The 27855-nt window shown below is 37.2% G+C and overlaps 1 protein-coding gene across 2 annotated transcripts in view; it reads left to right on the top strand.

Annotated features, from left to right (window-relative positions):
• slc44a5a (solute carrier family 44 member 5a) overlaps window positions 1-27855 on the top strand; it is a 91586-nt gene that overhangs the window by 18294 nt on the left and 45437 nt on the right. For both annotated transcript variants that reach the window (XM_039677756.2, XM_039677757.2), the window contains exon 2: window positions 20945-20993. In XM_039677756.2, the coding sequence (XP_039533690.1) occupies window positions 20945-20993 (49 nt within the window). The remainder of the gene's footprint in view (window positions 1-20944; window positions 20994-27855) is intronic.

Below are 27855 nucleotides of genomic sequence, written 5' to 3'. Positions count from 1 at the left end.
TTCAAGGTCCAAATGAGAGTTTCAGTGCATCTTCAGAGGGCTTTAAACGACACCAGAAGATGAATAAGGGTCTTAAGACCCTTCGAGTCATGACTCGAAAAAAGATTTGTTCATTTTGATGAACGAGTTTGAACAGGAGAGTCACGAACGCTCATCATAGAACAGAGCAAGGCGAGCATTTGTGCTTATAAAACTTAAACTTTTTTATTTTTTTTAAATGACCGATCGTTTCGCTAGATAAGACACTTATTCATCGTCTGGTGTCGTTTAAAGCCCTCTGAAGCAGCACTGAATCTCTAATTTGGACCTTGAACTGTTTGGTTCCCATTGAAGTCCATTATATGGAGAAAATCCTGGAATGTTTTCATCAAAAACCTTCATTTCTTTTCGACTGAAGAAAGAAAGACATGGACGTCATCTTGATGACATTGGGGTGAGTAAATCCGGATACTATATCGCCGGATACTATAGCAGATGAAAGAGGGAAATATGGTCCAATGTCATAACTGTGATGTACTAACACAAAGTGGAGTGTTGGAGGCGTCACATATGGTCATGCAAGCGCTGATGAGATGACAGCAGGAGCTGCCAAATGACTCGTAGGAAGTTGGCACACGCTGACCTCCTGCCTCTCAATGAAACAGTCTGAATAGAGCCTGATTTGAATTTCAGATTCCCTCATCTAGAGATGTTACGTAACATCACTTATAGGTGCGAGGCGAGTCAGAAATAGTGCACTGTCAGGGAAAGTCAACTCCGAAAGGTTATTTACTGAACACTGTGTACTTAAGCAGTACACTTACATTTGAAAGTAGCTGGCTTTATGAACTTAATTCAATGAACAATTATGATCTGTTTAATGTTCTTAATGATCTCTAGAGGTTCAATTAAAAACCAGGTGTTTAATGTGTGTGGGCATAAAAGAGTTTATTATTAAATGTGTTGAAAATAGTTTTGTGAATTAAATTCACCTCAAGAGCTTTGCATACTAATATATATGTAAAACAATCCATGCCGGTGCAAAATTGCTTTTGTGAATTTCAGTGAACCCCTGTGGCCTCCGCACTCGGTAAAGTGTTCGTCTTCGAATATGAGTCAGTGGTCAAACTCATTTAAGATATTTCCCCTTAGAATAATTGTTCGCTATTTTCCCTTTTTGTTTCCCCCGACCTGCCTTTCCTGACTGCCTTTGAGTATTACGCAACAGTCTGCCTCCAACTTTCCGCCCTCCTGTGAATAATATGAATATATTAAGGATTCTTCAGGATCTATGCTGGATTGTGTTTGCCTCCTCTTGCTTTTGGAAGTATTTCTGCTTTTTGACCCGTGTCTCTTGGCTCTTTCATCTCACCCGTGTTCATTTTAGTTTCAAAAGCGCAAACTGACAAGCGCTGTCTTGGGTTTTCTTTTTTTCTCATCTGACACACCCAATAGATTTGTGCGCTCCCTCGGGTAGATGTGAATCAACCTTTCTCACCCAACTCATCGACGGAGTGGGATCTCAAGTTTTTGCTCTATTCACATCTAACTCCCTGCAACAACTGCCAGAACTCTGAAGCTAATGGATCTCGCTGTGAGATGGTGTATGTATTAGGTTTCATGACAAAAGGTATAAAAGCTTTCCGCATATAATGACTTCCTTTTTATAAACGTGTTAATAAAATATTTAAGGTAAAATTGTATATATATGTAATATATATTCAGAACTACCTTAATTCTATGTGGCATTGATTCAACAAGGTGCTGAAAGCATTCTTTAGAAATGTTGGCCATATTGATAGGATAGCATCTTGCATTTGATGGAGATTTGTGGATGCACATCCAGGGCACGAAGCTCCCATTCCACCACATCCCAAAGATTCTCTATTGGGTTGAGATCTGGTGACTGTGGGGGCCATTTTAGTACAGTGAACTCATTGTCATGTTCAAGAAACCAATTTGAAATGATTCAAGCTTTGTCCTGCTGGAATGGAAGTATCCATCAGAGAATGGGTACATGGTGTCCATAAAGGGATGGACATGGTCAGAAATAATGCTCAGGTAGGCCGTGGTATTTAAACGATGCCCAATTGGCACTAAGGGGCCTAAAGTGTGCCTAGAAAACATCCCGCACACCATTACACCACCACCAGCCTGCACAGTGGTAACAAGGCACGATGGATCCATGTTCTCATTCTGTTTACGCCAAATTCTGACTCTACCATCTGAATGTCTCAACAGAAATCGAGACTCATCAGACCTGGCAACATTTTTCCAGTCTTCAACTGTCCAATTTTGGTGAGCTCTTGCAAATTGTAGCCTCTTTTTCCTATTTTTAGTGGAGATTAGTGGTACCTGGTGGGGTCTTCTGATGTTGTAGCCCATCCACCTCAAGGTTGTGCGTGTTGTGGCTTCACAAATGCTTTGCTGCACTCCTCGTTTGTAATGAGTAGTTATTTCAGTCAAAGTTGCTTGTCTATCGCTTGACATTAAGTTTGGAGTTCAGGAGATTGTCTTGACCAGGACCACACCCCTAAATGCATTGAAGCAACTGCCAAGTGATTGGTTGATTAGATAATTGCATCAATGAGAAATTGAACAGGTGTTCCCAATAATACTTTAGGTGAGTGTAAGTACCATATTTGGTAATCTTTTAAAGCTCGCTTAAAATAGAGATCATTGGACATCATCTTATGGTTTCGGTCTGAAACCAGGAACCTTCATAATCAAACATCATTTGGTTTGATATTTTATTGTCTAATGCACTGGTTTTCAATTAGGGGGCCGGGGCACAAACAAACCTCAACAAACTAGGGGGGCTCAGGAATTATTTAAAATTAGACAAAGCAAGCATTAAAATAAGCCAAAACAACTCGGGGACCATTTACACAATACACTACACCGTTAACTTTTTATGCATTTTCGCCGTTCATTTACACGTCAATGCCATTTAGGGGGACCTAAAATGCAAAACATTTTGAAAACAGGTTTCAAAGTACAGGTACAAGTTGTGAAAACTTCAAACGTGAATTTATGAAACCGGTGATGTTATGCGCGTGTGCATGTTAAGTGTTCAGTCTTTAGGCGTGTAATGTTTCTTTACAAAGTGACATCGCCAACTAGTGGCCTGGCATGCATAATACAGTGTTTTTAGTCGTTTTTGCAGATCCATGTGACAACGTTGACACGAAAAACACAAAAGAAAAACCTTTCTGATTTTAGTATTTGTTGTGGCCTTGAATTCAAAAAGGTTTAGACCCATTAGTCTAATGCAGTGACATTAGTACCCAGATAGCAAACTGACATTGAATCAACGTGGAAACGACGTCTCTCATGACATTGAATCAACGTTGATTTTGCTCATCGAATTAACGTTGAACCAACGTCAGACGCGGCATTCTTCAAAGCTAAATGAAAATCGAAAATTGGTTTGCTTTCATAACGTTGAAACAACGCGTTGATTTCAAGTTGATTTTCCGTTAGTTTTGAAAGAATGACGCGTCTGACGTTGGTTCAACGTTAATTCGATGAGCAAAACAATGTCAGATCAACGTTGTTTCGATGTCATATTTCCACGTTGATTCAATGTCAGTTTGCTATCTGGGTATATTTATACAGTATGTGAAGACTGTGACACAACAAACTGATGGCCAGCCAATGTTGTGCCGTCGTTGAGTGTCAGTCTAATCTTTTGCTGTGCGTTTACAATTGTTTCCATTAGTTAGCCGATTAGCTTAGCAAATAGAAGTAATGAAAGCAAGCAAACAACAAAGTCAAGACGTAAGCAAGGTCTGGTCTCACTGACTTCCATAGTATATATTTTTTTTCATACTATGGAAGTCAATGAGACCAGAAACTGTCTGGTTCCTGATATTCATCTAAATATCAGAAAATCAGCTCAATGCATTTGAAAACGATTAAACTCAACTGTTTAACTCTGGGGGAGTTGTAAAATGAGCCTATTTCCAAAAAAAGTGGAATATCCCTTTAAGTATACCGTTTCTTGTGCAGAAGTGGAATTTCATCACATCTGCCTCATATTTGGACATTGATTGCCATTTTTGTTGTGTCAGTTTGAGGGAAGGGACCATGGAGGGAAAGTCTTCCAGCTATTGACCTCGGCCTTGGTCTTAATAAGTTAAAATCTCATTCATTTGTATTAATTTGTGTCCTCACTCAAAATCTTAACAACTCCTTTGTTGCAGTTGCCATGGTAACAGTCATGTGTAGTGCTGTAATTGGAGGAGATGATGCGCACACTGAAATGCTGTAATGGACAGATGATCCAAGGACATGATTCCTTTGCTTACACACATACACAGACACACTTTCTCTCTTGTGTTTGGTTCAGGCTATCTTTGTCACAAGACAAAGATAGAAAGAGAAAGTGAGATATTTGTACTGTCAATGAAGACTTTAAAGAGATAGTTCATCCAAAAATTAAATCTGTGTCATCATTTACTCACCCTCATGTCGATCCAAACATGTTTGACTTACTTTCTTCTGTGGAACACAAGATATGTCGATGTATGCAACCAACCAAACAGTTTTGGTTATCATTGACTACCGTTGTATGGAAAAAATAAATATATAATTATTTATATTCTCAAATTATCTTCTTTTTATGTCCCACAGAGGAAAGAAAGTTTGAATGAGAGTGAGTCAATGATGAATTTTCATTAAAGGGGATTTATAGCAATTATATGTTTAAAGACAGTTATGAAATGCATTAAAGTGTGAGGCAATGCAGTCATGAAATTCTGCATTTCATCAACGAAATTTTACACTTTGTGCCCCATATTAGAGTTTGTCCTCTAAACAGAGTGAACTGCCTATTTAAAAGTAACTTTAAGAAAGATTGTTGTACTTTTTGTGAGAAACTATTTTATTTGGACAAACAATATGCGCTCTTAGTGCTCTTAATAGGTTAAATCTATGCTATAAATCATATATTCCTAATACAATTGCTAATACAAATTACACTATAACTACAACGAAATAGCCAATCTACAGATTAATCTTTACTAATGAGATGTTTTCTTTTGATTTCTATACAGATAACTCAAAAATAACTGGTAACCGCAGGACTTTATCACTCCAGTTTCATCTCCTGTCGGCACCGGTGGCCACACAACTGAGAAGTCTCCATCAGGGACGTTTTAAATATACCTCTTCTGGGTCTACAGAATCTCTCTCTTGTCTTGTCTCTGTGCTGTCAATGTGAGAGGGACTCTTGAGACCGAAACAGATAGGGATTGGTACCGTATGTCTGACTGTTTCATTCCCAGAGGACAGTGGCGGTAGACAGCAGAGTTCTGATGTGAGAGATTCAGTAGCAACCACAGATAAAAGTTACTCCACATCAAACTGTATTAGCCTGTCGTAGAGTGGTAGGCCTACTTTCTGCTGTGTCTGTTTGTTGGTTGAAAGCATTTTCTCTCCATTTCCATTTTCCTCTGCCTTCCTTTTAGATGCAACCAAAAGAGAAGCAAATGATTGTTGGCAGTCCAACACGGTCAATTAAAATCGTACAACTTCCACAGAACAAGTACATTGTTAAAACAGAAATGTACCTGGCTTACCAGATTTTGTATCCACTATCCTTGTTCATTAGCTTCCTGGACAGAGTTTTCCCAGCTGAATTGGATTCACACTAAACAACATTCAAATCACATTTCAAGCATGGCAGTCTCTTTCAAAAATAAATCTGCAAAGGAGCTGCATTGCACCGGGTATATGATAGAGCCCAGGAACACTATCGTCAAATACAATTGGCAATTGGATCTTATATATGTATACAGTGATAGGCGTCGTATTATTGGTAGACGTGGAACAGCTGATGAGAGTGTCCGCTGATGCGAGCTTGACTAACGTGAACGACGCTACGCTATATTTTAATGTAGTCTGGGTATCTTCAGGGGTCAGATGAGCTTGTACCAAAATACTGTAGATTTTGTTTGTATGATAAGGGAACAATTTTCTTTTTACTTCCACACAACACAGTATTAGTATGGTGTTATTCATCCCATTAGGTGAGTATTAGAAATTAAAAAAACAATGAGGACTTGGCTTCTTAATTTCAGAAGGCCACTGTGACAGAATACTAACATGATTTTACAGATTAAGAATGTTATATTGTTTGCAATATTCACATATTCCCTACTATCATTTTACTGTTCAAGGTTATGACTTATAAACTAGAATAAAAAATCTGGGTATTGGATTCTTTCATATTTTGTTAAATTCAGTCTATACTCTAGAGTCTGTTGTGATATGAGAAGAAATAAAGGGTGTGTGTCTGTGCTAAAAGCAGTCAATGACCTACTTTAGAACATGCTGCTTTTTAAACATTAATCATTTCTAACAAACACCATCCTATTATGTATGTTGGAGAGCTCTACCACATATATGCTACTTCATTTCTCTCTGCCGGGCCAAATCATTATAGTAGGCCTATTTCTACTGTTGGAATTGAATGTGTGTGAATATTTATTAGTTTCCTGCTGAAAAGACCACCTTCATATTTTGTGTTGTGGATACTGTCTCTAGCACTGACTGTTGGGGTGCTTGTGTTCACCAGGATGTTTAACTAGCTTAACCAGTATGAGTTAACTTGATTAGGAGGTTGACCACCTTCACCTTTTTGCTGATGAGCATTAGTTTATGACTGCCATTGTTTTTATTCCTTGAAGTTGGAATGTTTTTGTGTTTGTTTACTCCCTGGTAGCCATTGAATTCCATTGTAGGAAAATAATATGGAAGTCTATGGGGTCCATCATTTGTCTGGTTACAAGTATTCTTTAAAATATCTTCTTTTGTGTTCATTGTTTATTAGTGTAATTTATTTATGCTATACTGCATGTGCTGAACTCACAAACCCTTCTTATTTCATCAGTATTGTTCAATTTGAAGTTCTTTGTTCAGACTATCATTGGGACAAAATTTGGGGTAGTCTCGTAGTTTCAAGTAATTGACATTTCGAAATATTTTTTAATGAAACATTGCTGTGAACTGGAATTATGTAGTCCAAACTCAGTGTGAATGGGAGGAGAATAGAGTGAATGTTAATGCAGCTTGCTAATCACTTCTCCCTAAATGAGTGCAGAGTGTGTGAGTGATCTTTATGGGCCACATTTATGACTCCATTAATGAACATGATGTAGTAACTCTCTTGTACTTGTGCAAAATGCTGATTTTTTTTTAGTTTTGTTCTCAGTACTGAAACAGGAATTAAAATGGAGAGCATTTCTGTGTCAACTCATGGCTTGATTCGATTTTCCATTTTTTCCATTGCCCTTCTCCGTACGCTTTCTCATGAGGAGACAACAAAAGTAATAACCATAGTACCTCAGATGCACAGTGATATCCCACTCCTATGCCCTTCTGTTTATTGCTTTGCCCCACTCAGGGACAGATTAAACCTGATGTTCTTCGACAAAATGCTTGCCTATGTTGAGCCTAAAGGTATGATTTGTTGAAAGTAATCTTTAGGGGTTAACGCTAAAAGCAAGTGCTTTCCAGACTTTTCGTAGGCCTTTCCATTAAAAACGCAGAAAATAACTCACTGCATTTCAGTTTTTTTTTACGAGTTCAGCATCCCAGTTTGAGATTGTTTGGAGCCACCACACCTCCACAACTCTTATTTCCTAACTATTTCCTTCTCACATCTTCTGTGACCGGCTGTTTTCTCAGTCAAAATGCATCAGTGTCTGTTTTAGAAACTATTGACACAATGGTGTGTGTCAATGAATGCGTGAATGGAAATTATTGGTTGGGGTTTGGATCTTTTATGTGAACTAATGCAGGGAAATAATGACACTTATATTGTTCTGTAAAAGTTTTTAAATTACACTTGGAAAGCACTCAACTCCTCAATACCCCTCAGGTTTCTGTTAAAGAAAAACTTCAGGTTGGATCCGGTGCTTCTCAAGATGAATTTCAATGAAGAATGTTCTTTTTTCCTGTTCTTTTGTGAGCACAGCATCTTCATTATACAAAGCCGAACCGATCACGTTGAGGAATATGTATTTGTCTGTTTGGCCAGATTGTTGTTTGTCTACAAGTTTTCTGTCCAATCAAGTCAGTTTATTCATGAGTCATGTACGTTTCTCTTCAAATATTCATTGTTATTCTTTGGCAGAGTTCTCAGAACATAAGGTACTGCTTAAATAACATCAAACTCCACCTTCTAGAGGCCACATGCTCATTGTCCGAGATGTGACGGTTCACTGGTTCTAACTGTCACGACACACACACAAAAGGTTAGGGTCCAAGTGCAGTGGTATTTATTGGGGTAATCCAAAATCGTAGGTTCAAAAACCATACAAAGGGAGTCCAGAAACAGGAAACAAAGCAAAAACAGATCTCCGAAGTGCAATAACATTAAAGATGAACTGAACTGAAATTTGAGAAAAGGTGATATAACAGATGTATTTTATTTATTCTCATTGGTACAATTTTTAAAATGGCAGAATTTGTTAAAAGGGATAAAATGGTACATTGAAAGTGTTGTTTTTGTTACACGGGCGCCGCCATGATGGATTTCAACGTTCGACTACGTCACTGGCATGGTAAGCCACTCCGTTGCCTATACCCGCACCAGCAGAACAGGCGTAGCTTGTAAACAGTCTGAGGCTAGCTGACATGGCTGAGGAAACAGATTTTTTAGCAACACACTATTTAGAGATGTGTACTTTCGTCAATGAGTACATGAAACGTCTGACAATGCACGAAATGTTTTATTTACACAAGTTACAAGTTCAATGCATCACGTTAACGTTATTCGAATCCTTGATATTCGGGTGAGGGGGAAAAGATCCCTGATGTATAGTTCACTGTAAAGGATGGGATTTTCTCCTTCCTAAATGCACCCTCGCCCATAGAGTGAACTGCCAGTACGCTGTTAATCTAAACAATCTGAGAAAAGTCTAACAAGTTAGCCCAGCCGTCACCTATTCGTAAAATACCCTGCTACTTATGGGGCGGTCCAGCGTCTCAGCTCGGACATCCATTAGAGACAGCATAGCCTCCTTCAACACGTTTCTCTCACCGAACAGCATCCGAAATGAACGGTGCATGGTGATGCATTTTTCGCCGATCAATAACTGTCCATGTTGACCTCTCTGCAACTGATCGTCTCCGTGCAGTGTCTATGCTCCACAGCGCTCGCGCCCACAGTCACTTTCCCCCAAACGATCCTGTACTGCAAGTGAAGCCTGAAACTGATCGTCCTCCATGTGGTGGTAGTCAGACACTACCGGCCTGTCCCTCACGGGCTCAAATGCGTAATCCATGCCGTTAAAAGCGCTCATTTTCGTCTGTGTATACAGGACCTACAGCTGTTGTCTATGGCGCTCCGCGGGTCCTACCATGCCAGTGACGTCATCGGAACTGCCAGCGCTAACAAGCGCAATTTTGCGTTGCTTAAAAAAGCTATATTAATATATATTTTTAAAAAATGTTTAGTGTAATTTACTTTTAATTGTCATAAACAACACGTTTTCAACGTCGATATTTTTCAGTTCAGTTCATCTTTAAACAAGGACTCTACGACAATCACAGAAACAAACAGGGTACATTTACACACAGATAGTAACAAGGTGGCGGGAAACAGCTGTGTGCAATAATCAATGAGTGACAAACAGGATGATGGGATTTGTAGTCTGAGTGAAGGACACCGTGATGGAAGAGGACCTCTAGTGGACACCAGGGAACATAAACCAACACTGTGACACTAACTGCACCTCCACAGGAAGAAGAATTAAATATGGCCAGAGATGATAGTCCTACTACATGCTTGATTCAAGCTCCCTCACATTTAAATCAGGATGGGAAACTCTCCGGGGCGCTCTGAAATGTATTAGTTTGCTTTCTGGACCGAAAAATAGAGAATCATACAAACAGAAAGATAAAAAAATTGAGTTTGAAGGCTGTGAGGGATGAGGTGTGTGGGTATGTGATTCTGGGGGTGTTTCTCCACTGTTATATAAGAGCTCATCGCTTTAATGTGCCATTCAGGAAGAAACTTTATGTGAGGAAAACGATTATGATGGTAGTGATAGGAACGTAACAAATTTCCTTCGTTTTCTGAAGAGGAAAACTGTAAGTCTTTTTGCTGCAGAGTTACGGTTCATTGAGAGGCCATAGACTGACACACAAAAGGAGGTGAGGAAGTTTTGCTCTTGGAAGGAAGTGCCTGATAAGTTACATGAAGTGGCTGAAGTTTAATCATGAACAAAGCTGTAATCTTACTTTCAGGGCACCAGAATCGAAGTGAGAATGTATGTAAAATCCAATTTAATGCCTGGATTTGAAAAGGATACATGTATTTATCCCAAACTATCACCATCCCAAAATGCTCAAAATTAACTGGACATCTAGTCTTCTGTAATATCATACAACGCGAGAGAGACACTTTTTGCTGAATGCTGGTTCTGTAACTTAAATAGGCATGGATATAATCTGCGTGTCATCGGTTTTAAATCCTGTCACTTTTCTGCCAGTTTTGTGTTCTGCCCGACTCAAATGCTCCGCTCTTGAGTTTTGTCATTTCAAATGTGATGAGAATTTACAGTTTTATTTATACCGCCATCTTTGATATTACGTTGGACATTGTCAATTACAGTTGATAGAAAAGACTAGTGAATGGAAGTGAAGTGATGCAACTGACGCCGTAGGTCACACGTGGCGAATGCAATGCGTACGAATTTCATTAGGATTTTCCTTAAAAGGTTCTATACACGCTTAAAAATGGTTCTTCTGGGTTCTATATAGAACCCTGGGGTTCCATACATGGCCAATAGAACCTTTTACCAAAAAAAATTGTTCTATATAGAACCAATTTGGAGTTCCATATATGAAGCGGGGGATGGAACCATTTCTGGTTCTAAATAGAACCATCTTCTAAGAGTGTATGAGGGATATCTACTTCTCCAGTGTAACGGGGAGGCTGTAGGTAGATATAATTTGATGTGACTTTGAGTTACGGCTTTGGGATTTACTTCCATTGTTGCCAGATTTCTCATTCATTAGCGAACAGCATCATCTGTCAGTCCAGCTGCTCAGGTACCTGACTAGCACTTCTCCTGCTGACCGCCGTTATCCCCTGATCTGACCAATCAGAGTTTTAATCCTGTCTGAGGGAGGCCGCTTGCGTGTGGAGGTGCGCTCTGGACCAGAGAGCTCAATCTGGATCAGACAAAGCTCCTAATAAACCCCTACTCTACGGGTCTGACCCATGCCGTCTGGATGTGAGCTCTGTCACCCAGTGGGAGTTGTTGCATCCCATGGATCTGAGATCAGTTTTTTGAACAGTAAAGATGATTTTAAGAATTTGGAAAGGGTTAGCCGGTCCCATCTCACTATCTTTACTCCCTTCTTCTATCATGTAACTGCTAAGCTGAACAGTCACAATTACACTCAAAATATGTATTTATTCGTTTTAAAGAAGAATTTTGAGTTCCTCAAAGAACCTTTCAGTGAACACGTCTTAAAAAAGAAAAGAAAATGAAGTGTGAAGAATAAAAAAAAAAACCAAAAGAGTATTTTTTCCACTAGTTCCAGTATTTTTAAGAGTCGATGCTGTATTTATTTCTTCTATCTTCTATGCATTCGAGTCAATAAACGGTAACAGAATTGACATTTTTCTCTGATTTATCCCTTTAATAACTATCACCTAGTGATCCCAATTTAAACCTCAATTTCTTTGGTATTAATGCTGAGGTAAATATCAATGGTCTAATTTCATCTAAATTGTTGCAGATCCGTGCAGTGGCACACATTAAGCTAATGTAATTAAGCCTCCCGGATGAATTGAATGTCTGTTTCCATGGAACCGCTGAGCAGTGTTAAGATAAAGAGAAGGACATCCGTCAGTTACACTGGCTCCTTATGCAAATGCTCATATAATTCTTGTGTCTAATGTTTTGCACACAACAATTCCTACAACCTATGATTTGTTTTACTTTAAGAAGTGTTTTTGTTTCTCAGCTGTTCTATTGAGTTGGCTGTGATCATTTTGGGTTACTGGTGAGCATATCAATATACAGGCCAGAGTTTCACCTAGAGGACATCTGTCGAGTACACCTGTACAACAAAAGTAAACTCTGTCCGCTTTCAGGGTTTTCCCTCATTGCTGTGCAGGGATTGGGATGAGCCTGTCCACAGTAATCAATCCTGTCTCTGAGTACTTATCCAAGGGACACAGAGACACTGGGCCTGTTTAACAGGATAAGAGGATATGGTCATATCCCTGGCAAATGAGGACAGTCTTTCTTGCTTCCTTCTGTGTATGGAGCTTTTTTTTTGTATCTTTTTGGGCCTTTGACATTATCATGTCTTACAACAATTAAGTTTTGAGCACCTTGCACTTTTTTCTTGCACATACTTAAATACATGGATAAAAATGTTTGTTGTTGGCCATACATATCTGGTAGAAGAGATATAGCTTACTGGATGTCTTCTATTTAAACGATGCCCAATTTCGACTAAGGGGTCTAAAGTGTGCCAAGAAAACATCCCCATACCATTACACCACCACCACTCGCCTGCACAGTGGTAACAAGCCATGATGGATCATGTTCTCATTCTGTTTACGCCAAATTCTGACTCTACCATCTGAATGTCTCAACAGAAATCGAGACTCATCAGACCAGGCAACATTTTTCCAGTCTTCAACTGTCCAATTTTGGTGAGCTCTTGCAAATTGTAGCCTCTTTTTCCTATTTGTAGTGGAGATGAGTGGTACCCGGTGGGGTTTTTGGGCCTCTTTTTGGGCCTCTGACATTATCATGTCTTATTTACAACAATTAATCAACAATTAAGTTTTGCGGACCTTGCACTTTTTTCTCGCACTTTAACATGCATACTTCATGATGACACCAATGTTACCATGACTTGGAGTTACTCATTGATAAAAATGTTTTTCGTTGGCCATACATGTCATTGGTCACTGGAGATATCCATCCATTTTATTCATCATTGGTGATTGTCTATTGATTTTCAGCCACTAGCTTCACAGGTGTCCCCCAAGGATCAATTTTGGGACCTCTTTTATTTTCCATTGATATAAATGAACTTGGCATAGGATTGGAGACAGTTAAAGTACACTTTTATGCAGATGATACTATCATCTACACAATGGCTTCATCTATAAAAGTGGCAATGGACTCTTTAGAGAATGCTTATACTGTAATTCTTTTCAGACTTATCTTGGTAATTTAAAATTAGTGATGAATGCTAAAAAAATACATGATTTTCACCCACTCCAGATTATAATTTAATGATTTTATGATGAAAACTGCACCATCATTATAAGATTTATTGCATCCTATAAATGTCTTGGAATCTGTCTGGATGATAAACTTACTTTTAGTACTCATATTGATATTCTTTTAAAGAAATTGAGACCAAGATTAGGTTGTTTTTTGTTTTTTTCTTTGTTGCTCGAAAACGATTTGTGGAAAGTGCCTTTTGTCATTATGGTGAGATAATATATATCCATGTGCATTTAAATACTTTGAAAAAATTGGATGTTGTTTCTCATGCTACTTTACGATTTGTGACTGGTTTAAGTGTGCGAACATATTACTGAATTGACAAATTGGACTTCTCTGAACATTAGGAGGAAACATCATATCTTGATTTTTATTTTAAAAGCCTTACTGGGTAAATTACCACAGTATGTATCTAGTCTACTGACATACTAGCATCTATAATACTAGATCAACAGTCAAACTTTTACTCAAGAATCCAATTTTCCATACAGAAATAGGTAGATCAGACTTTTCTAATTATGCTCCTTATAAGCTATGGAATGAGCTTCAGGGTATTTCACATATGAAATATGTACCATCTCTCGCTTCATTTAAAAACATCTGAAAGTCTGTTTTTATAGAACGGTGTAAATGTTTAACAGGATTTGTATTGTTTCTCAGATATGGGTACTTTCGTTTGGTTACTATGTTGTGTTATGTACTACTTTGTACTTTTTGTTTGTGCTGCCTATCTTGACCAGGACTCCCTGGTAGAAGATATATTGCGTCTCAATGGGACCTTCCTGGTAAAATAAATAAAAATAAATAAATAAATAAATTCACAGCCGCAGATAACAAACAAGAACACAAAGTTTGCCTTTTTAACATAAGCCCCAGCTCAGGTTTTTGTCTCAAAACAACTTGAGATCAGATCTGAGCACCCATGAGATGGCAAACATGAAATTGCCTACTTCCAGAGGCAGCAGCTGAAGCATCGAGATGACTAATGGATGACTTTCTCCAGGTGTTACAGACCTCCTTAGGCTCGACTCTGCAATCACATTGTCAGTCTGAATGGCCCTTAAGGAGGAGTTGAGCAGTGATGATAGGTAGTTATGGTGAGAATATCTCTGCGCTAATGAACAGAAACAGAGAAACAGCCTGATATACTTCCAACAACATGTGTGCGACTGGAGCTCTGTGTGTATCTTTCCCAATACAGGCATTATATGAATTAATTTACTTTGTGAAATAAAACATGATCTTCAAAAGTCGTGCACCTCACCAGAGATGCATCAGACACCATAGTGAAGCTTGTTCTAAGAATAAAGATGTTATAAGTGCTTGTCATTTGCAGTGCCGACTGTAATGAGTAGCTCTCGTTCTAGGGGCGCCTATGGAAGGCGTCCCACCAAATAGAGAGATAAAACAACCCATCCATTCACCTCTGAAGCCTAGCTAAACTCAGGATTTCCTTGGCTTTCATTAATGCTCTGGCTCTGGGCCAAATCCACTGTATGTTTACCACAGTAGAGCAAGCCTGATGTATTTTGAGCCATTGAAGAAGTACTCTTAAAGGGATAGTTCACCAAAAAATGAAAATTAGCCAATGATTTTCTAACCTTGTTTATAACATTCTTCTGTTACAGTTAGAATTATATTTTAAAAAAACCCTAGCTTTATAATGGGAGCGAATTGGTTTTTGGTTTTGGAAGTATTTCAAAGCGCATCCATCCATGATAAAAGTGCTCGAAACGGCTCTGGGGGGTTAATAAAGGCCTTCTGAAGTGAAGTGATGCGTTTGTGTAAAAAAATAAATAAATTCATATTTAAACCTTTATCAACTAAAAAAACTAGTTTACCAGCAGACGACCATACGCAAGTCCCCTTACACCAGAAGAACACTTGACGATGTATGACGTAGGATGTAGGAGTAGCGTAAGCTTTGACACCTCTCGCGGTTCAAACTAGCCGGGCACATAGATTTACATTGGCTTAAAAAAAGTGAGGATTTTGCCTCATTTCAGAACATAATATAGAGTTAAAACAATTAATATTGTGAAATATTATTACAACCTCAAAAAACTGTTTTCTATTTGAATATGTTTCAAAATGTAATTTATTCCTGTGATGTAAGGCTAAATGTTGAGCATCATTACTCCAGTCTTAAGTGTCACAAAATCATTCTGATGATTGTCTTTAGTCAGGCTCACTGATCTATATAAAGATCAGTGGTCACTCAGGCTACATTTAATGCATCCTTGCTGAATAAAAGCATTAATGTCTTTCAAAAGAAAATCTTTCTGACGCCAAACTTTTAAATGGTAGTATTTAAATAATTTGCATATAATGTGCATAATGTGTTATAATGTGAGTGTTGTTGTGAACATAGCAGGGAGACTGTGCTAGACACTGTGTGGAGAGTTTGAATTATTTAAAGTGCAGGATGCCTTGTGTATTTTAAGGAGTCCAGTCATGCAGACAGTATTTAAAATCAATGATAATATTTATTTCAGTGGTGCAATTGCATTATATTATCTTTTTTGCCCAACAAAAAGTCTCAATATTTCAAGATTTGGTTTAATTTTTACTGTGTTCTGTTACTGTTTTGCCTGCCTGAGTTCCTAGTTAGTTTCCCACTTTGAAAAACAAGTCGTTTGCTGAGCCTGGTGTCAATAAAAGCTTTTATTGGATGTTTTCAGTTCTGAAACTTACAGGATATTCTTATAATATAATGAGGAAAATTTGATTTCTCAGTTTATCACCCCATTTAAAGTGATGTTTGAGATGACCTCAATAGTCTTGTCATTTGATAGACCTGAATAAGCTCACGTTTAGAAGCTAGGCCATGCAACGCCTTAAAAACAAACAGTAAAACCTTAAACTGGATCCTGAAATGAACTGGGAGCCACTGCAGTGAAGCTAGTACTAGGGAAACACTGACTTGCTTCTTGGTCCCAGGCAATAACCTAGTGCCGCATTTTGTAAGGCGATTCAACACAAGGAAGCCCCAGAATGAATCACTCGTGTTGTCTTCAATATCATTGAATGGGCATCTATTCCTTTATTGCTGTGTTTTGTGCGACGCCTCTGCACTAACTGTTGGAAATAAACAAATAAGTCTGATAATTAGCAGTTTAGCCCAGTTCGATGATCATAATGGCTTCAAATACCCATTTTATCCCCAGAAATCTGTGAAATGATTTAGTATTAAAATTGATTTTGGCCTTAGTATTGGATCGAAAAGAAAATGTCACGCACTTGGAGTTGTGTTACATAGTCACAGTATATACTAAAAGTAGTTTAATGAGCGTTTGTCTCAAGTTTCCTTAGGTTTTGTAGGTGTTTGATATTGACTTTCTTGTATGTGTCGGTGTCTCTAATTGGCCGTATTGATTGAATACTTCTGAAGGAATGCACAACAGCTAGCTTTGTTTGTTTTAATCAGTGTGTAGTGCTGAAGGCCCTGTGCCAGAGCAGAATTAAATCATAAGCCACGTCTCCAGCGACTTTAACTTTCTTAACTCTAATTACTCTTGAATTGTAGAGAGTCAGGTAGTTGAGGAGAATTTATAAGGAGGTGGGCTGCCATCTTTCATTCACAGCTACACTTGACATCTACTGCTGTTTTTGTTTTTGTATTCAAATGTCAGCTGGTCATGCTGTGGATAATTGAGGTCCCTGCTCTTGTGGCAGGTCGAAAAATAAAAAGTAGATTAAATAAAAGATCCACAGTGTTCACATGTGGTAAAGGTTGAGATGCGAATCCAATTAATATCTCTTCATTTCAAACCTTGCGACGACATCATGTACATTATCGTGCATTTTAAGTGTTGCATCAATCATGCTGTGTTCCCAAAGATACAAGAAACTTGCAATTTAAAAAAAATACAAGATCTCCTTTAGAGAAAATTAAATTAGTTATTAAATCTATTTGAGATGTGCATTTTAGTTACACTTTACAATACAGTGCCCTCCACAATTATTTGCACCCCTGTTTAAGATGTGGTCGAGGACTTTTAAAAATTCTCCCTTTTTTTTAAACAACATAGAACCCAAATGCAAAAAAAGAGAAAAATCCAACCTTTTATTTAAGTACATTACTTTGGTGGTAAAAAAAAATGTAAAAATTTAGAAAAATAAAAACTTCAAATCATGTGTCCCACAATTATTGGCACCCCTAACAATTCCGCTGAAAAATGTAATTGATTTTTAAAAAATATATATTTTCTGTAGTTGCTAATGTTGGTCAGGATATCTAGGAACTTTTAATTAGTAATTCATGACTTCCTATTTCCCTGGGGTATAAATATGACATGACACATAGGCCTAATTCTCTTACCCATTTGTCAACATGGCAAAGACAAGAGAACACACCATTCAAGTAAGGCAGATGTGTGTTGACCTTTATAAGTCAGGCAATGGCTACAAGAAAATAGCCACTCACCTTATCTTGCCCGTATCTAAAGTTAGAGGAATCATTAAGAAGTTCAAAACAACTGGAACAGTGACAAACAAGGCTGAAAGAGGTCCCAAGTTTATCTTGCCACAACGCACAGTGAGGAGGATGCTAAGAAAAGTAAAAAAAAGTCCTAAGCTCACTGTCACAGAATTGCATCAAATAGTGGCATCTTGGGGTCACAAAATCTCCAAAACAACCATCAGACGCTCTCTACATGCCAACAAGATGTTTGGGAGGCATGCTAGGAAAAAGCCTTTTCTCACTAACACTGACAAACGTAAACGTCTGGAGTTTGCCAAGCGGCACTGGGACTTCATCTGGGATCGTGTGCTTTGGTCGGATGAGACTAAGATTGAGCTTTTTGGCAACAAACACTCTAAGTGGATCTGGTGTAAAACAAAAGATGAGTATGCCGAAAAGTACCTCATGCCCACCGTGAAGTATGGTGGAGGATCTGTGATGCTGTGGGCCTGTTTCACTTCCAAAGGCCCTGGGAACCTTGTTAGGGTGCATGGCATTATGAACGCTTTGAAATGCCAGGACATTTTAAATAAAAACCTGATGGCCTCTGCCAGAAAGCTGAAGATGGGTCGTCATTGGGTCTTTCAGCAGGATAATGATCCAAAACGTGTAGCAAAATCTACACAAAAATGGTTCAGTCACAAACTCAAGGTCCTCCCGCATGGCCATCTCAGTCCCCAGACCCCAATCCAATCGAAAACCTGTGGGGTGAGCTAAAGAGGAGAGTGCACAAGAGAGGGCCCAGGATTCTGGATGATCTAGAAAGATTTTTCAAAGAAGAATGGTCAAAGATCCCTCTCTCTGTGTTCTCCAATCTTGTGAGATGTTATAGGAGGAGATTAAGTGCTGTCTTGTTGGCAAAAGGGGGTTGTACAAACTATTAACATCAGGGGTGCCAATAATTGTGGGACACATGATTTGAAGTTTTTATTTTTTTAAATTTTACATTTTTTTTTACCACCAAAGTAATGTACTTAAATAAAAGGTTGGATTTTTATCTTTTTTTTGCATTTGGGTTCTATGTTGTTTAAAAAAAAAGGGAGAATTTTTAAAAGTCCTCGACCACATCTTAAACAGGGGTGCCAATAATTGTGGAGGGCACTGTATATATATATATATATATATATATATATATATATATATATTACAATAAGGCTAATTAGTTAATGGATTAACTTACATAAACTAACAATGAGCAATACATAATGAGCAATACATTTACATTTACAATACTGTATGTTAGTTAATAAAACTACAGTTGTTCATTGTTTGTTCATGTTAGTTCACATTGCATTAACTAATGCTAACTAAATACCTTTGACTTTTAATAAAGTATTAGTAAAAGTTTATATTAATGTTAACTAAGATTAATAAATGCTGTAGAAGTATTGTTCATTCTTTGTTCATGTTAACTAATGAACCTTATTGTAAAGTGTTACATACAGTATATTATATATAATCTCATTTATAGTCTCATAAGGCCTTACATTTTTAAGCCATAAATGTTCAAGAATAAGGATACATATGGGAAGTTAATTATTGTGGTAATATTTTGAGTCACATTTACAAAAATAATATTACAGTATTAATAGAATTAAGATCTATTTCTTGCAATGATGAAGCTGATGCCTTGGCTATACCTTTAATCACACTTTGTAATTTTTAAACATATTTTAACTAAAATATTTCTATTTTATTCATGCAATATTTTGCCTTTTAACTCCTAAGTTTACAACTTTTTTTCTTATAATGTTAATAATTTGTTTATCTGGTATAATAAATAATTTTTTAATTAGAGCAGTGTTCATCTGCCACAAAAACTACAGTATGAAGATCTCAGCTGGAGTGGCAGCACTAATATCTATTTACCTTTAATAGAACGAACACTCTAATTTATAGTGAAGTACTGCAAAATTTAACAAAAATATGCTATAAAAAATACCCTAAAAGGCCACTTCGTAATTTTACATTGTTAAAAGACTAAACCAAATCAATACCTATTTTTTAAACTGATTAATTCATAAGATCCATGCCAACAAACATACTCTCTCACACAACTTACATGAAAGTGAATGTAATATTTTGAGATGATATACAGATCAAACAGTGTCCTGAATGGAACGTAATTCTGTCTCGCATAGGATGATTTCATATTTCATATTGCTCTATTAAACGGAACATCACTACGTTATGCCCCCTATGGCCACAGTCCACAGTGATTGCATGTGTCAGAAAGCTCCCTCTGCTCACTGTAGCGTTACAAGTGGCTGATGGGAGAAAAGGCACATTGTGCTGAGCTGATGGAATGCTCAGTCACTCCGCTAAATGTGCCACGGCCATCTCCATCGATTTAGTGCCACTTCTCAGATGACAGACCAATTCAGACAAGGTGTAGAGCATGGCAGTTGCAATATGATTTGGACTGCAGAAAAAACAATTCAGGAAATACCAGGAGGGATGTGCAGTTCACATGGTTCTGAGCAATGGAAGATGAAATGTTGATAGTGATTTGTGTCTCATGAGATCCTTAAAATGAAATATACAGCAAACCCAATGATTCATATACAGGACTGTATGTATATTTAATGAAGGCTTCTCGTGTATTTCCGAATTCACAGGAGATCAATTTCAGCCATTCCTCTTTCCTCTAAAAGCAGTCACTTTAACAAAGAATTTTGCAGTCATCGAGAAGTAATCCAAACACGGTGTCTTGCATTGGCATGAGTTTAAAGATTCCTCGCTGACAGACAGCCTGGCAGGTGAAACGGGAGGGGATAAAACTAGAAAACATAAGCAAGCTTTATTGGATTTCTATCGTGTATCTTCTTTCCTTTTCCTACTGTATTTTAAAAAATCTGTAATTTTTACTTGAATTTTCCCAGTAGTCAGTCATTCGCTCATTGACAGAAGCAACAGAAATCACTCTCAGTGACACAGATTGGGAAATCCCAGCTGTTTTTAATCCCAGCCGAATGTTTAGGCTGTATCATGTTAGCTCTTTTCCCATCTGTAACAGGTTTGATTGTTAAAAATGTATTGATGATATACAGCAGTGATCTCATTATGGGTACCGGAACCACTTTGGGTTGTAATAAGTAATAAGTGGGATAACACGCCCCTTTAGGGTGATACAAGAATATGTACCTCATATTTGTCGATGATTTTCCCTGCTAAACCTCATATGTCTTATACCTAATTAACGTTAGATGTTTCCTTTTTATTTCCATAGGTGAACCTCGCAAGTTTGACCCAACATTTAGAGGGCCAGTTTACAACAGGTAAATAAAAACTTCATGTCCTTTAATGGTTGCAGATTTACACTTGATTTAAACCACTGGTCACGTGCAGTCATCATTATTTCTGAGATCGTATTCTCATCATTCAAAAGCCATTAACTATTCAGAATGTGAAGTAACATCCAAACCATCATGGGGACCGCCTTCTGACCTTTGACCTCTACTCACAGGTTTAATAAACAATGAATGTGGTGATGCACCAAGCACTTGTGGAGTATTTATTGCTATTTCTGTTGAGTGGAAAGGACAAAGGAGTTATATATATATATATATATATATATATATATATATATATGAAGAGTTCAGATGCAAAAGCCTCTAAATGCCATTTGAAATTTTCTTCTTTAATGATGATTTTTATCAAACTTGTATATTTAACTTCAGTAATTTCACTTAAATAACAATTCATAGGTAATTATCATTGCCATTTAAGTGTAATTACTGAACTTAAATATACAAGCTTGATAAAAATGATCATTCTAGAAGAAAATTTCAAATGGCACTTAGAGGCCTTTGCATCTGAACTCTTCATATATATATATATATATATATATATATATATTAGGGATGTGCAAAAATTAATTGCGATTAATTACATCCAAAATAAAAGTCTGTTTTTACATAATATATTTGTGTGTGCTGTATATAATTATTTTGTATATATAAATACCTATGCATGCATGTATATATTTAAGAATTATTTGCCCTTAAATTCTGTATATGTATATAAATACATAATCTATGTTATATAAATATAAATATTTTATATATGAATAACACATTTTCTTAAATGTATACATGCATGTGTGTGTATTTATATATACAAAATAATTATATACAGCACACACAAATATATTATGTAAACACAGACTTTTATTTTGGATGCGATTAATCGCAATTAATTTTTGCACAGCCCTAATATATATATATATATATATATATATATAATATTGCAATATGGACAGTGGTTCCTTTTAAAGTCAATAGAAACATTAAAGGGATAGTTCACCCAAAAATGAAAATTCTGTCAGTATTTACTCTTCAGAACACGAATTAGGATATTGTTGATGAAATCTGAGAGCTGGATCACTCCTCCATACTTGTCCATAGGCTTCTTGAGGGATTGAAACTTGCCGGCCTCGAAAAGTTATTAAAGACATCGTTAAAATAGTCCAAGTGACTACACCTCTAGTCAGTTAAACTAGTGTAATTGCGTAGAGCTACGTCACACGTAGGCTCACTATTGGCCGACGCTGGTCACGTGTATGATGCGTGTGACCTACAACAACAGATCATACACAAATTAACAAGTTTAACTGACTAGAGGCGCAAAGAGAAGGAAGTGAATAATTGAAATAAAGTCGTTATTTATGTTTGTTTTTGAGCACAAAAAGTATTCTCGTCGCTTGATAAACTTAAGATTGAGCCACTGTGGTCACTTGGACTATTTTAACAATGTCTTTAATAACTTTTCGAGGCCGGCAAGTTTCAATCCCTCAAGAAGCCTATGGACTAGTATGGAGGAGTGATCCAGCTCTCAGATTTCATCAAAAATATCTTCATTTGAAGATGAACGAAGGTCTTACAGGGTTGGAACAACATGAGGGTGAGTAAATACTGACAGAATTTTCATTTTTGGGTGAACTATCCCTTTAAGTTTGTCTTTTGATTTTAATAATAAATGCAACAAAGGGTTAACTGCACTGACAGTAATGTTTCTGTTCACTTTATTACACCACTTGCAATTCACCGTTGTCATGGAGATGCTCTTCTTACAGTACATTCATTTTTATTGCATTCAGTTGATCTTGTATATTGCTAAATGTGTGTGTGTGTGTGTATCATGTGGACTATCAACTGAACAAATCCAATACACTACAGCTATAGAGACTTTGTAGTCATTTAGCTGCTCTGTAAATCAGTGGGCTTGATAAAACTGTGTCTAAGGCTCAGTTTTTTATATATTAATGTATCCGTGGCTAAAAGCCATATGCTGTCGGAAAACAGCACGATTCAATGGCATTTTCTTAGTAAACCAAGTGGAATCTGAGGAGCTGTGAAACAGTCAAAAGCGGTCAGGCAGGTGGCAAACGGAGGCCCAGTAACCCATATAGAGTGATGATGGAACATTAAATAAAAAATGAGCAGACCGTTCACTTCACTAACTGTTTCTGTCTGTGGAGCGGAAGGCAGCGAGTGCGGCGAGTGAAAGTGTGGCCGAGGGAGTCTTGTATTACCTCTTTTCATATGGGAATATCACAGTCAGACCGTGTTCAAAGCACAGTGTCATTTCAATGTGATATGATTAGTATTCAGGAAATGACAATATCAGTATTTTATTATGTAAATTGTGGATTAAATCTTAATATTTATGTATTTATGCATTAATTAAATTATATTATTTTATATTATTTTTATAAAACTATTTGTGTTATTAAATGTTATGCATATTTATTTATTAAATTACATTGTTTGTTTTTTTAGAATTTTAGATTTGAATTAAAATAATTTTACATTCTTTTGTATTATGTTTATCAAGCCCTGCAAAATTCAGGTTTCACTATCCTTGTGGAGATCATGACCAGAGGATTCATACATTGGTCCTGTCTAGTTGACTATCCAAACATACAATGCTCTAGAAAACAGATCACCCTGGTCATTTTGCTGATGCTGAGAGGACATTTATCGAGGCATCTTTTGTTAAAGGTTCCTGGCATGATTGGCTTCAATGAGCCCATTAGCACTCTGATGTGAATACTTGGATGAGATGATTACACATTTGATGCAAAGCAATTACACACAGAGAGAGAGAGTCAAAGCACAAGGCATTACTCTCTAATGTCTATTGCTTTTCTGCATTCTGAGTCTTTAACAGGAGAAATTAGGGATGATTAATTTCCTGGCAGAGGTTTGAATGCTTCAGCCATTTAAATTCCTCACCACCCCCTCTTGGATTTTCTTGAAGTGGGAAGAGGGAGACAGGAGCGATTGGCTCTTGATAGCTGGAGATGTAATTATAGATTGCGCTATGAACACCAAAGCCGCAGTTGTTCTGCGCTTTCTCTTTATGTATGATGGTTCAATTTGTCTCACCCTTTGCCTTTATACTGCAGGAGGTCAGTGAGCTTGACTAATGGGAAGTAGATGACAGTCATATTAGAAGTTAAGAAGTCAAACGGGCTAAAATAGCCTATGTGCCTTTACTCTCAGAGTTGTATGAAGTCAGCAAATCAGATTAGAGCTTTCCAGGTCGAGGAAGTGCTTTCCAGTTTTTGCGTGGTGTATGCAACAGATGGCCATGTCATGTCCTTTTATGCTTGTTTGTTCCTGCTCTCATTATAGCTTGCCAATCATCTTGCTAACCTGTTTTTAATTTCTGTCTTATGCCTCATTCCAGACATTGGGAACGCCCCAATTGAAATTTCGATGGCGGCATGACACAATTTGTGTTTTTCTGTCAATTACGGCATAAATAAAAGCCATGAGACACAATGCTTACGTTAAAACAGCTGACAAAAAATAAGAAAATATGAATGCGAAAAAATATGCAAAAAATTCTAAACATTATCAGACTGATCTCATGAAGTAGCGTGTGTATGACACGCCAATTCGCATTTCCATTTTTGGCGTGCTATCAAGACGCATAATCGCTTTTCAGCGTGTTTATGAACACCGTTGACTTAACGTTATTACTGTATATATAAATATATGACTTACCTCAACCCCGTCCCTAAACCTAACCGTCACTGGGGTTAATGGCTTTTATGACTGTTCCCTTACCATCCTAGGAAAAAACATTACTATCTAGCTTCCCAGATGTAGATGTACATTTTGCTTCGTTTCGCGCTGACATTTGACGGCGTGTACAGACACGCGGAATCACTCGGACGTTAATGGCGTAGACATACACGCGGATACACGCGGATAGCTCAAAATGCGTAGAGATAACACGCCACTTGACTCGAAAGTGGCATGTATGTTTACGCAAAAGTCATGATGTCATGTTGACATTATAAACACTACAGGTCTCATGTGAAAACGTAACTGTTTTATGAGGTGGAGTGGAGATTTCTAATAAATTTGTATGATGAGATTCGTTCTGAAATAATTTGCGTCGATTCTATTTAAAAAAAATTATGAAGGTCCCATTTAAACAAAACCATCAGTTTGAAGGGAGCAGATCATTAAACACATGAATGGGATTGTACGAATTGATACAATTTAGCTACCAATCGGTCAAAATGTTAAATACTTACAAATTGCCATAAGTGTGTGTTGTATATAAACCTAATTTTCTGGTATACTCATCAGTCGACATCATCTTTGAAATCGTTAAGTAACGCTTCTCACTGAAGCCTGAGTGGATAGATCGACCCCGAATTCACGATTCGGATGTTTGACTTTGAGTTCGATTCCAGTCATTATTTTAAGTGAAATGTTCTTGAATTAGAAAGACTCATTCTTTATTTCCTGTGCCTACTCCTCCTACCTCTTAAGCCTTGTCAAGCTAGCCCAGCGATTAGTGACTGTGCAGTAAATCTCCAGACCTTTGAATCCTTTGTGTAACACCACATCATTACATGAGTATAATAGCACATGGGCAGCCGTCTCATTCAGGAGAAACACATGTACTCGACTGGAGCCAGTAACAGTACTCTGCTGGCTGTCAGCACAGTCAATCTGCTGTCCCTCAAAGGACTCACACACAGCAGTGCTATTCACAGGTCAGCTTAACACACGCTTACCAATGGACGTGTCCGAAAGCTGGGAAATTGCTGGCAGTAAAGGCAGAAAGACAACAAGGCACATATGAATTTAATGTTTTGGTCACATCCTTGTTCAGATTTTGGTTTCAGATTTGTCTGTCTGCCTGTCTGTCTCTCTCTCTCAGTCCTGTCTCTCTGTCTGTCTGTCTGTCTGTATGTCTCTCGGTCTGTCTGTCTGTCTGTCTGTCTGTCTGTCTGTCTGTCTATCTATCTATCAGCAGTATCTATCTATCTATCTATCTATCTATCAATCTATCTATCTATCTATCTATCTATCTATCTATCTACGTATCTATCTATCTATCTATCTATCTATCTATCTATCTATCTATCTATCTATCTATCTATCTATCTATCTATCTATCTATCTATCTATCTATCTATCTATCTGTCTATCTATCTATCTATCTATCTATCTATCTATCTATCTATCTATCTATCTATCTAAGCCCAGCAACTAGCTTCAACATGTTAGCAACTAGCTTCAACATGTAAACAACACTTAACATGCTAGCAATGTACTAAAATAATGCTAAACAATACAAAACATGCAGGCAAAACCTAAGAAAATGCTAAAACAGGTTAGAAATGTGTTAAAACATGCAAACAATGTTAGTATCTTGCTAAAACACAATGTGCCAAAACATGCCCGCGTCTAGAAACATGCTAGGAAAATGTTAGGAGCATGCTAGCTATGCCTAACAGAATGTTTGGGTATTCTTTGACCGATTAAAACCTTCAAACTTCAAGCCTTTAAAACAACTGGCTAGACTCTCTCAAGCCAATATTAAAGTTTTTTCCTGACAAACTTTTTAATCTAGTTTGTATTGCTGCCTGATTGGATAAGCACATTCCATTTACACTTGGCCACAAAACATGGTGTGTATATGCAAAACATTGCGTCATTGCGTTTAAACCAAGTCTCAAAATGCTTTTGTAAATCTGTTAATTACAAAATTTAGCTTTTCAGTTTTAGAGTTTCACCTGATCAGAAAATAAATATGTATCAGTGAGAAAGGTGCAGATTGTATCTTTGAATTTTATTTAAAATTTAAAGTCAGCAGTTAGTTCAATCCAATTAAGCGGGTTAAATTAGATTCTGTGATCTGTCCTCTTGCTGTTCTTGCAGTACAGTCTAATGGAGTGACTGGGGGATATTACTTCCATCAATCTTTTGATCTGTGAAGTTACTCCTCGTGTCATCATTTAGTGTCAGAAATCTGCAGAAAGCTACTTCAAGAGCATTGGCTGTCATCTAGCATCTAGCCTCTGTTGGCTTCTGATCTGAATTGGTGATCGGTTCTTTGGAGATTTGATGGGAGCTCGAGAAGAGTCTTTTTTTAGGCGTGCACCATATAGCAGATGCTGATACAAAATAATTTGTTTTATGTTATGGTATGTAATGCCAATAACTGTAAATCTGTACTAAAACATCTTTCATACAGGGTTTCAATATTCCAGGTTAAGCTAATTTGACAGCGTGTATACTGCAAAAAGTAATTTAGACTTTTCCGTAGCAAATAAGTTACTGTGAGGGACTAGCAATGAAAGTTAATTCCACCAATATTTGGAGGATTTAACAACAGAAATGTGATTAATTTTTTTAAAGCATTCACATTAATTTTTATGTTAAAAGCATTTATTATTTGAGCTTTTTAAATAATTTAGTCACTTTAAAGTTGCATTGCATAGTCATCACAATGAAGTTGTAAAATTGGATATAAAATTGCATATTTTTTCCACACTGAAATCAAGCTTTTTGTTTGTCTTGTGGCTATACTGTTGAGTATTTTAATGGTTACGAAAATGGTTCTGTAAATTCTTGCACTTAACATATTGAACCCCAAATATTTCTTTCTAAATCAGGCTTTAAAACATAATAATGTGTAGATGGATAACAGTATATAACTTGGCATTGGGTTTACTGTTCCTTTAATGAGTAAAAACTGTATACTGTAAACTGTATATCTGGATCCTAAACTGCTATTAACCAAACCATGGAAACAAAGTGACCGGCAAAATGGTTGAAATTGGAACAAAACTCTATTAACATGGAAAGATTTATTTACCACTCTTTG

The sequence above is a fragment of the Pimephales promelas genome, chromosome 5 (genome assembly GCF_988280905.1).
Source record: "Pimephales promelas chromosome 5, fPimPro1.hap1.1, whole genome shotgun sequence".
NCBI classification, from domain to species: domain Eukaryota; kingdom Metazoa; phylum Chordata; class Actinopteri; order Cypriniformes; family Leuciscidae; genus Pimephales; species Pimephales promelas.
Note: the sequence above shows the minus strand (reverse complement) of the source record. Positions and strands in the feature narration are given on the sequence as shown.